The sequence below is a fragment of the Zootermopsis nevadensis genome, unplaced genomic scaffold (assembly GCF_977971745.1).
Source record: "Zootermopsis nevadensis isolate Lab colony 2312 unplaced genomic scaffold, Znev_1.0 Znev_ptg000025l, whole genome shotgun sequence".
NCBI lineage: Eukaryota > Metazoa > Arthropoda > Insecta > Blattodea > Termopsidae > Zootermopsis > Zootermopsis nevadensis.
The window spans coordinates 8,879,626-8,892,137 of NW_028259157.1; the positions used below are offsets into that span (position 1 = coordinate 8,879,626).

At 39.3% G+C, this 12,512-nt stretch overlaps 1 protein-coding gene across 3 annotated transcripts in view; it reads left to right on the plus strand.

Annotated features, from left to right (window-relative positions):
• Positions 1-12,512, plus strand: part of AdamTS-A (ADAM metallopeptidase with thrombospondin type 1 motif A) — a 194,171-nt gene that overhangs the window by 17,675 nt on the left and 163,984 nt on the right. The window contains exon 1 of one of the 3 annotated variants that reach the window (XM_087356042.1): positions 1,058-1,588. The exons of the other annotated variants lie outside the window; for them this stretch is intronic. Coding sequence (XP_087212168.1) covers positions 1,567-1,588 — 22 coding nt within the window. The 5' untranslated portion in view covers positions 1,058-1,566. Of the gene's footprint in view, positions 1-1,057; positions 1,589-12,512 lie in introns of those variants that run through there. 3 annotated transcript variants of the gene reach the window in all.

Below are 12,512 nucleotides of genomic sequence, written 5' to 3' on the forward strand. Positions count from 1 at the left end.
CCCAGTCCGAGAAAAGGATGGAAGGATCCTGTTCATATGGACCTGTCGTCACACAGAACACTAAATAATAATAAGATGAGGTGGTCTAGCGGTTAGAACGCTGGCCTTGTAATCCTGGGGGTCTCGGGTTCGATTCCCGGCGGTGCCCGAATTTATAACTTGTGTTGGGCAAGGCCGTGGTCTAGGCAACACGGAGTTTTCCTCCGGGGGCTTCCCCGGTTTCTCCGTGGCAACCCATTCACACACAGAAGAAGGCAATGGCAAACCACTTCTGGATCATCTGCCAAGAACGTATATGAACAGGTCCCAGTCCGAGAAAAGGATGGAAGGATCCTGTTCATATGGACCTGTCGTCAGGCAGAACACTAAATAATAATAATAATGCAATTACGTGTTTCGTATGATTTTCGCAGAAAACAGGGATTGGTTTCTAAAAGAGGATTTATTCGCCAGCATGGCTTGAAAGTGAGACCCGTTGTGTTTCTTTGCCCGTGAATACACCGTGTTTACACTTGCACACTTTTTACGCTGGCCTGAGCAGCGGCCTATCAACAAAAGTGACCTTGACTCGAGAGTCGCTGGTGAGGCTGGGAGAGAGAGTTGCACAGGGGTCAACTGCTTCTGATAAAATGTTTGCACCGTATTGCGTTACTGTTGTTTCAATGTGTTTTAAATCGCACACGTTGTATTTTATAAGTAACTATAGCGTATGTTACATTTACAAAGAAAACGCATTCATGGCGGCTCGTAGCTGATGTCGATCCTGTTCGGAGGGTACGGTACCTTGTAGATTCTGGCTGTGTTACCGCTGTTTCGGTGATCCTTACGTCTTACATCTTCAAGGCAAGAACTTGATTTTGTTGTGTTTCAGGAACTTTCAGCTTGTTAAATTTTGAATGCTAGATTTACTAAACATGAATGTTTGCGTAGATGTACGAGGGTCACTCCAAAAGTAATGTGCTACATTTTTTAAAAAAAACTTTTTATTCTATAGCTTTTTTTTTTACAAAGTTAGTATGTACGCTTCCCGCTTCTATTCGTGATTAGTTAATTTACTTTCCGCTAGTGGCGTTGTTATACCATACGTTTCAAAATGGCGACTGCACTTGACATCCGTCAGAAGCAACTTGCTGTAATTGAATTCTTGGTGTGTGAGAACGAGACAGTGGGAAACAATCACAAGCGATTGTAGAAGGTGTGTGTGGGGATGATGCTTTCGATCGCAGAAAAGTTAGTCGTTGGGCTAAGCGATTATCTGGGAAAAGTGGTCATACCGATATCCACAGTGGCAGACCTCAAGTCAGCACACACGGACACCATTGTTGAGAAAGCTAACAACATTATTGTGGCAGACATGTGTAACAGTGAAACGCTTGTCACTTCAACTGGGCATTGGGAAAGCAAATGTATGTAGAATTTTGGAGACGTGTTGTGTGCAAGGTGGGTCCCATGACAACCGCCAGATACACACAAGGAACAACGGAAGATGATTTGTTATGAACTTCTGGAACGGTTTGAGAATGGAGGTGACAACTTCCTCGCTCGTATCGTGACTGGAGATGATACATGGCTGCACCACTACGAACTCGTAAGGTTAAATCATTTTAAGAATCCACGGCTCAACATATCATTGTGGTCACAATAGTGGTAAAATGGCAGCATGGAATTGTTTTTCAGAGTACAAGATTTTATTAAAACGTGTTATGTGGTTATTAATTATTTTGGTTGTTCGGAATTGAAAATGAAATAGTCTGAGTGTTAGTAGGCCTGACATGCAGACAGTTCCTTCGTGTATTCAGATTTGATGTTTTGGATTTTATAAGCATCAGCTTAGTACGTAATTAGTTTACTAGTTTATTGTAATATTAGAAAATTTTAACAGCCAAAATTTTCATGTATGCATTTAATTTTAGGTTCAGATAATATGAATTTAAATATAAGTCCATGAACGTAACGTTGCCTGAATGATCTAACGAACAAAATTGAATACGCCTTCAGGCCTATTAGGTTAGATTTTAGGCCTTCCCCTCGCCCCTGCTTGTGCGAGGTACGCCTCTAGGGTCTGTCGCGTTTTTCAGTGCATTAAGCAACCCGTATGACAAGCGGAAACATTTTGAACAGATCCCATTGTTGAGACATGTTGCAAAACAGTGGGAAACGTTGCTATTGTTGATTAACGTACTTCTTGGAACAAGCGGTTGCGTAAAAGTGGTGGAACCGAAGTCATTGTTGAAACATTGTTGCTGTACGATATCGGATCTCGTTAGTTTAGCAATAAACTAAGATAATAATAAATTAGGATAATGGGTAACTGAGATAGTAAGACATTGATTGTGATAACGCATCGTAACAGTTATTGTTGCAACGCATTGTTGCGCAACAACGAGCTATCACTGACGTAAAAATAACCTCTGGAATTCCAGTGCACTGCAACCTTATGTTGGTATGCACGGTTTATACAAAGCCAGAGAGTGAAAATACTCTTCTATATACGTAGGTATGTTTTGGAGGGCATCTCGTCCTTCATCGTCGTCGTGTTAGGCACACTTTCGTCAACGACGTCTTCCAGGTAGAGAATTCTACCATGGCCGGTCTAGCATAATGACTACATTTCAAGGCCTCACTACCTGTACTCTGAAATTAGACGTTTCTTATGTGCTCAAAGTCCAGCCGTTTTACGTCTCGATCGAGAAATCGAATTAACAACATTCAATATTGTATGCGCCGTTTCTGTACGTTACCTGGCTCGATTATTTCTTCGGTATTTTAAAATTGTGAACAATTTAAACAACGTTACATTTATTTGTATTTAAGATTTACATTACCGCTGTGAGTCATATTTGAATCAGTTTAAATGTCAGTAGCGTTGTGCACTTGATTCGGTTTCACACTCCCGCTTCGTATTTGTTGTGTCCAGGGTTCAAATTTGGGTTCGAATACCAGGTATCCTGACAGGTATTTTGTACTCCCTTCAAGCAAATTCCTGTATAGTACCTTAAATTAGGTCACGCTTTTTCCCAGTTTTCTGAGCTACCTGCAACATTCTTAAACAACAAATAATTAGCAAGAAAAGAGAAACACCTAAATAAATATATTTGAAATAGTGGGGACACTGTTTATTTCTGTTTGTGTCATTGACTACATTTTTCGAAATAGGCGAATATTTAACATTTTTCAAATCACTGTTAACCAAATATTCTTCAGTTGCAGTCCTACTTCGATTTCCCTCGCTCTGATTGTGTTTAAACTTTCAATGTTACTACCCAGACATTGTAGGTGATAATTTTTGAACAACTAACCATTTTGTTAAAAATCACAAAGTAAAGCACGTAAAGTTGCTCACGTGTTTAATTAAGGACACGCCATGTTGAAGCATGAACTAGTGAATGCGATTTACATACAAAGTACTTAATTAATTGGGATTCTTATCAGTAAAAGCGAACAATCTGCCGATTATTTTTAATGACATGTCGGCAGTGTATTGAAAAAGATGAAACCGACAATTTGGTTCAATCGACGTTTCATCTAGTTAAAAAAGTGGAGTAAGAACTGGGGTTCCAGATGTTTTTTGTTGCCTGTGGAACTGTGTTAACCCAACGAAAACCCTGTCAGGGTAGTCGGTTCTCAGCCGGGATACCAACCGCGTACCTTTCGCTTACATCACATCGTAGCTTCATTGTCAGTGATAGTGGACTACATATTAACGTCGAAGCCAACAGCGCGACGTGTCGTTGAGGGAGCACAAGACCATCATAGCAAAAGGCAATGTCCCACTACACTTAGTCATTATTTTCTGTCTCTCAACAGTTCACATCTGAAGTTCAAGGCCGTGTGGATGTGCTGACTTCATTGGTCTCTCTAAAGCTGGCATGTAGAAACCCCGCCTCGCGGTCTTTCTTTATCCGGCCCGCGTAAAGTTGTACAGTTTTTAATCCATTTTAATTAATGCAGTCTATCTGATGTGTAAAATATTAACGTGTTTTATGTTCCTTACATACATAAATCAATACTTTATTATCATTGCACTTATATTTCGGACTGAGCTTTTCTGATCTACTTGATACTTCCGAAACGTCGTGTGTATCAAGTATACTTCAGGCAACAGGCACTGTCAAACTTAGTATTCGTATAATATGTTTATGTAAAACATTCTTCTGTAGTCATTAAATTAATGGATATTTCACACATAGAATACGTTTTATCTTAGTATGATTCAATTTTTTATGGCGTTGAGTATGAAGATGGCTGTTTTTTTGGGATGTTTCGCCGTGTTTGGTAGATTGATGGAACAGACAGCAGCTCTTAAGCGTGTAAACGTCTGCAGGACCCAGAAGGTAGGCGCTTACGCGTATTAACCAACTAACTAACTAACTAGATGGCTTACCGAACCCGAAGGTTCATCACCGAATTAACCAAAGCCCTCCACCGGACCCTGTCCTGGGCCAACAAAATCCAGTCTCCTTCGACTCCTGTCTCCCATAGATCCCGCCTGAGATTATCCTCCCATCTACGTCTAGGTCTTCCCAGCGGTCTCTTCCCCTCAGGTCTTACGCGTATTACCATACGTAATTTGTGCACTGGGGCTCGAATTTCCATCCCTTTGAAACCCTGGTTGTTGTTGTTGGTTGATTATTTTGATAACTGTTTTTGATTGCTGGTCTACTCAACACTCCGTTTTAAGACCGCCATGGCGAGTCGAAACTAATACGTTTTATGTTAAATCTAAAGGTCTATAGATCATGTCTTATTTGCCATACGCATGTCATGTCGAATGTTATATCTCCTTTATTTTGGGATAATTCCAAGTTTCACAGAGCATGAAGATTTCTGTCTTCTGCTTTGTTGCGCTGTGTAGTCTGGTAGATGTTAACCAACGTTTCGGAGGTCATACTGCCTCCGTCATCAGAGTATGAAGATTTCTGTCTTCTGGGTTGTTGCGCTGTGTAGTCTGGTCGATGTTAACCAACGTTTCGGAGGTCATACTGCCTCCGTCATCAGAGTATGAAGATTTCTGTCTTCTGGGTTGTTGCGCTGTGTAGTCTGGTCGATGTTAACCAACGTTTCGGAGGTCATACTGCCTCCGTCATCAGGGCGATGAGTATGAAGATTTCTGTCTTCTGGGTTGTTGCGCTGTGTAGTCTGGTCGATGTTTACCGACGTTTCAGAGGTCATACTGCCTCCATCATCAGGGCGATGAATGTGCCATATGTGGCGAGGAAGAACTTCGTAGCTTGGCATCTGAAAACACTACGTCGCACCTCAGTGCGACGAGTTGCTTATATTAATTCTTGTCACTCGCCTTTCATGCGATTACACATTCAGTCCCCTGCACCGTCTGGTATGCCTTACCAGACGCATCTTCACGGTTTGAACGGTACAGTATTTACGTCAGCTTCAGTTTATTCAGTTCTTTGCACTGGTGTTTTACCCTCGGGCTGAGGAGAAAAGTTGAAAAGACTGGAACAGTATATACAGCTGCCACATAACATAGTGGTTAACCCATTAAAGCTCGGTGGTAACAATATGTACCGCTTACTTTAACGTTCAGTAACTCTGAATTTTATCGACAGAATATATTTTTATGGGTTCAGTACGATTCTCAGAGTAAGCTATGGTTATTTTCTTAAATAACGTAAACCAGTTGATCTTTGTATTGAAACTGCGTTTTGTTTTCTTTGAAGTAGGAACTGAATTGTTTTAACAGGATTATTTAAACGAGCTTCGGTTTCAGGGGTCAGACCCTTTCTTTACCCTTGAAACTGCGATATTTGAACCAAAATTGACTTTGTTTTTTGATCAGCTGCGAAGTTTTACAGTGTTCACTAACTTGTGTACCTCTCACTCAGATAAATTAATATTACAAACGTCTCTTGGGTGTGATGAAATATTTTAAACACACGAATATGTTTGTGGGAGTGTCATTCCATGTGCCGACTAGTGGCTGGACAGTGCGTACACCGAGAGACGGAAACAGCAATTCCCTGTTTGAGGTCAGCATGCTTCTAAAATAAGTCTCAAATACTAACAAGAAATTCCAGGAAGGAAGTTAAGGAGGATCTCCAGTTCTCATACCAAATTTCACACACGATGGTTTGTCAGTTACCGCCATTGAAAAGAAAGGTAAATGTGTATTTTGTACGATCTGCATATTGTTACCTTCTGCATTACACAAAAATACTTAACTATTTTTTATTTTATTTTTAAACGGCCTGTCATAAGAAGATTGAAAACGTACAGTGATGGGTTGTTTGTTTAACTACTCTATTTCGATTATAAAAAGTTCACGTGATGTGGGATAATAATGAAAGTCAATAGGCAAGGATTTGGAAGCAGACGGTCATAGCATATTTGAAGGTAGCCTACTGTCCGAACCTTCGCTTGAGGTACTGAGGAAAATGTTGTAATACTCAAGTCTAGATAGACAATAATTGTGTCAACCACTACGACAGCTATCTGGGCAATGGCGTCTGATGATATTGCCATTACTCGTAACTCGTACGTTCACTCGGTAACGATGTTAGCACTATGATATGAAATGATAATAGAAAAATGACCTCCGGTGTAGTAGACCTCGAACCGAGTTTTGTGAGAAGGCCATCAGGTTCAAGTTATTTGTGGAGACAAACGAAGAAGGCACACACTGATCTGATGATACCATAAGCCTCCCTTTCCTTCAGGGTAAATACCTCTGTCCAAACATCGGTTCTAAAATCAAAGCGTGTCTTGTACTGTAACTTCCTACGAAGTAGTGTATCATTTCTAGACTGCAGCTTGTTAATTCTCCACTGTGACACGGACTGTGTTTTCTTAATTTTCGCCCAAAATCTAGTCATTCTCTTCACCATTGTATCTCGCAGACACCAGCATCCTGTTGCTGATTGACTATGTAGCTCAGTGGCCCCTAACCTTTTTCTGTACGATGGACAACTATGAGGATCTGATAATATCTATCCGACATCGTATTAATCGACCGAAGAAATTCGAATTTAAATAATTAGATAACGATTATATTCTCGCGTCTCCTGTGGCCTCTGGCTAAAGAGCAGAGTCGGTACAGTGTGAAGAAGTATGGGACAATTAAAGAATTAAACATTTGAGATTCCTTGTGGATATTCTGAAATTCTCTCAGGCACCCCGAAATCTATTTTAGAACACCAAGGGGCCCGCGGGTGTACTGTTGGCGATCGCTGTAATGTAGGGAATGTAAGTTTTCACTCATGTGTCTAAGGAGTTTCGAAAAACAAAGCATTGAAAGCAATATTTTTAGAAGCAACGTTTAGACTAGCATTTTACAAATTTCTTACCGACACTACAAATACACAGAGCGTTGAAGTTGAGTGGTTTGTACTCGTCTTTCGTATTCAGGAGTTACCGGATTCGATTTTCGGTCTGGAGACGGGCTCTGTCCCTCCCGGGAAGTTCCGGTGTAATTGCCCACTACCACTTTCCTCGCATTTTTCTCTGTCAGTCGTTCACAAACATCTTTCATTTGACGCTCCATAAGCGTCATTAAAGGAACAACTGCAAATATTAATATTAATACTCTGAAAGAAAACAGCGAAATTGGTTTTAGCCATAGGTGAAAATTATATTTATTTTAGGTTTGAAGTTTTCGCGGCGAAGACGATATTCTTCAGGGTCGTGACGCGGTGTAGACTCATAGTTAGATATCAGAGTTTCGGATTAACATGCTAATATCATGTTCAGGGCTGAAGAACGTTGGTATCTGCCTACGACTCTACACGACGTCACAAACCAGAAGAACACGGAGAAATTACATTTGCCGGAGACGCTGTAGATAGGGTATTCGTTTTAAAACGGATCTAATGAAAGCTGAACATCACGAAGGCCTGAACTGAATTGGCTCTGCAGTCGGCTTATCAGTTATAGTCCTCGGCGTAGAAGGTTCCAGAGCAATGAAGTATTTTTGAATACTCGAGTATTATCGAGTGTTCAGCACAGTAGTTATTATTTTGTCACACGTGTTGCTTGTGCTAAATATTATTTTTGGCCGTGCTGACTAAAATTTCACTATATGGTCCACATTATTAGAACGTTACACAGACATACTTTACAACGTACATAAACTTAGCAGATCTTCCTGCAGTGTAGTACTACAAACATCTCTCAAGGTTTTCTCTGCCTTTTATCGTTGACTATATTCTAAGCTGAAAGATTTATATCTGTTGTCACACGTGGCAGGAGGTTGAACTTGCAGAGAGTTTTTTTTTCAGTTTTGCGTGATAATCTGTAGACTCCTTAATTATTTCACAGAAATTAATAAAGCGATATCTATTAAATCTGACCTTAAATATTATGTCATTTTCTTCATTATGTGATGGTAAAGTTGCGTCATATTGTGATATAATAAATATATATTATTTAAATCTTGTCCGTCTAATCACAATAAATTCTTATTAAATATTAAAATATTACAATAATTAACATTTAAAATATTTAAAATATTAAATGATGTTCTTTATCATTTAATATTTTAAATATTTTAAATGTTAATTATTGTAATATTTTAATATTTAATAAGAATTTATTGTGATTAGACGGACAAGATTTAAATAATATATATTCATTATGTGTTTGTTTGAGACTTATTTAACGATGTACTGTTCGTTCATTTGTCTAGACTGTCCTAGGAAAACGGTCGTAAACGTTAGTGATGATAGCAAATTACTCGGCCAAGTTTACAACCATGGACCTCCCGAGTATAAATGAAGTGATGCCTGCACGCGTGTCTTTGCTATGGATGAAACGTTTTGGTGGTCACATTTTAAAATGAGAGGTCGTCCTTTTACCTTAAGACATTGTTTTTGGCATTGGAAGTTCCTGTGAACAATTACAGTGCATTTATTTTCTTGTATTCTTTGGAGAACCACAGCTTTGTCCTTTAGTTATTTAATAATTAAGTGCTCATATTATTGATGTGATAAATACAAGTTTCGACCTTATTCCGTCATCTTCAGGCAGTAACTTCAATCATAATAACGTCTTTTATTTTAATAATGTGTACAAGGTAAGAATTTGTAACCGCGTCGTTTATAATAATGCTGTTTTTTCTGGGTTGTGACGCCGTGTAGACTTGTAGGTAGATGCTAACGTTTCGGAGAAATTTACTGTCTCCATCTTCAGCACTGAAATTTGAGCGTAGAAGAAATTGGATGCCAGTTTTGGTCGATATCTAGGTTGGCCTATCCCGACCATCGCCTTGAAGCAATGTATAAAATTCATTCAAGATTTGAAAGGGCGTCTGACTACTACGAGTATAGAACGTTGCAGATATGTAAACCTACTCTGTGCCTAGCAGCAAAACTGGAAACTTTGATGCTCTGAAATCTCGAGTGTACTCTTTCTTTTCTGCAAGTGTTTGCAGTTTCTATTTCTGTCCATAAGTTGTTTTCATCGCAGTTTTGCACAGCCATTTCCGGTGCACTGGAGACCAACTGTCTGATCCGTACACATGGAGGCCACTGTCTCCTCATTGTTTTTGGTCGCAGCTTCATTGAATAAGTGATGAAAAATCTGTGTAGTAAGTTGTGACTGTCGTAGCACTTGGAAGCCGTTGACTACAAGAGCACTCATCGGGAACAAAGGAACAATGGTAGTTAAGTCATTCGCATCTTTCATTGCATAATATTACTTTACTTTGTAACATAATGTTTGCTCACACGGCGTCCTTCGTATTGCCTAAAGACACGCGTACTTAGCTTCATTGGAACGCAATGCAAATTTTTACCAGAGTATATATCATACGCATTTAGTTCTACTATGGAAAAATATCTACGTATGATGATTAATTACGATGATGATAATGATGCCGTTGGACAGGATGTAATTATTGTCGGAATGAAGCGTGAGGATTTTTCGTTTTAGCTAAATTATTATGATGTTTAATGGTAAATAATTAAAAATGAATAAATCAAAAATAAATTAAGGTCTTTATTTCTAGTGGCTCAGATTGGCAACAAAATAATTCATTTAAGAAAATTAGGACTAAATTGCGTTAATATCCATAACAAACGCAGAAAGTATTAACTTAGAATGAATGAATGAATGAATGTATTCAAATATATATTTATTCTTCTACTGCAAGGAGTATGATTCCTGATTTTCCGCTACTAAAAGAGAGTTATTTTTCCTTTTACATTTTTAATATTGAACATAGCAAGTCAAATCTTAATATCATAATGGTGAAAACTGTGATTACGCAGTCCTGGAACTAGTTTCTTCAGAAATTCAGTGACTAATGCGCATTAAATGAAATTTAATGGATAAGCTAAAACTTAAACCGAATTTAACAAGTAGACTTACCATATTTCAGTTTGGTTATGTAGCAACTTTGTTTTCTGAAAAGAGTATTGTTAAAATACATATTATGTTTGTGAATAAAATGACAAATTACGAAAATAAAAAGATTTAAAGATGAGTACGTTGCAGATGGCCTTAAGTCATAAAATACTGTTTTAAACTGGTTACTTATATGCAATCGCCATGTAGTTCTGTGATACAGAATACGTGGAGCCCATGTTCCGCCTGCATGGCGTGATGTTACGCACGGGGATGGCTTCAACCTTACTTCACCTCTTTCTGTATTGCCGTCTGTTTGTTGAGTGTAGTTACAATTGGTGGAGGTTATTTGTTTAAAAAAAGAACAACTTTTTTTTTTACTCTGGTCCATAGACAGTTTATACATTGGAACAGCACACTATCTATTTTGACGGGAAAGTAGTAGAGAGAGTCATGACCTACAGTTTAATGCACCCTGGATTGGTTTCCGAAGTGCTTTCATGCGTATTCTCCTTTTTATATTATTTTTATACTCTGTATCGTGGTTTCTTGATTTGCTATTTTTGCGTTGGACCATACGATGAACAGCTAGCTATTTTAGTGCACAGACACGGGGCCATCCTGTGCGATGTGGGAGCGCTTTTCGGTTTGTATTCTAGAATAAATGACGGTGAGAAGATGGCTGTATTCTGGGTTGTTGCGCCGTGTAGTCTGGTAGAAGTTTACCGACGTTTAAGGGGTGCTTGCTTCCTGCATTGTCAAGGTTATGAATAAGACGTCCTGATAATTGAGGCAGCAAGTATATCTGAAACGTCGGTAAACTTATACCAGACTACACGGCGCAACAACTCGGAAGACAGCCATTTCAACACACACGCAACCGTGAGAACCTGAAATCTCACAAATGACACTGAAGTACCTACGTACATTAAATTATCGCCGTAGTACAAAGAAAACGATTAGACCGATCAAGGAACGGTTCTGTGTCGCATTGGATGGGTGTCGTGTGAACATCTCTGCTGGCTGGTCGCCGAGGTGTTCGTGGGTATTCTTTCACCAGTTACAAGATAAAAAAATCACGTCTACTTGAAACTAGTCATGGCCGACTCCTGCCTAATCCTTTCCTATCCAATATTCGTTATCATCTTTCCATCTCACTCGACGTTGCATAACCCCTGCACTTGAAACAGCGTTCTTATATAACCTAGGAATTGGTAGGAATGCTGATGGCGAATGGCTGTAGTAATAAGGAATCGAATGTTTGTCGGAAGATTCATATTGTGTGACAGTTTAAATATTTTGGCGTTCCTCTCAATATTTTATATTTCACAGGATCCTGTTATTACTACGCTACTAGAGATAGCTAGCCGAAAGTTTCCCTATTTGGACATAAGGAATTCTATAAACGTTTCCAACTAAACCTATATATAGCTATATTTATCGCAGTGCCTTTATTGTACGGCATGCTCGAATAAGGCAGTGAGTCTGAAGATGGTTGTCTTCTGGGTTGTTACGCCGTGTGGTCAGTTTGGTAGAAGTTTACTAATGTTTCGGAGGGCGTTGCTCGTAGCCCTAATGATACAGGCTACAAGGGCCTCTGAAACGTCGGTAAACGTTCAGACTACAGGGCACAACTACCTAGAAGACAGTCATCTTCAGCATAAATTCATCTGCACTTTGAGAATGTCCTTCCTTTGAACAGTGCCGAAAACTGTATTTGGACATAATACGACTGAAACCAGATTCTCCGTAATTGCTCGAATGCGACGTGAAATATTGAACGAACGCTAAATAAATGTTATTTTAAACAACAGGCACGAGATTTCAGATTCTTACATCAGCGAAGATGTTACTGGTCTTCCGGGTTCTGCTGCCGTGTGAACTTGTAGTTACATACCATCGTTTCAAAGGAACATGGTATCCCCATCTTCATCCTCGAAAATGCAGGCGGTATTTCCCTCCGAAACGTTCCTACAAGTTCACACGGCTTTACGAGCCAGACGACCGACGTCGACGAGTAAGCTTTCAGACATCTGCTGAGACTTTAGTGGAACGTCATTTTAAGTTTTTGGTGAGTTTAAAGGAATATTGGTTTTATTTTCATCTTCAAGTTTGTTGTCTGTACAAAGTATTCATCTCTGTGTCTATATTCATTCTGCTGTTTTATGCAACTCCGCGAGTAAGAGAAATGTGATGGTCTTATTATTATTATT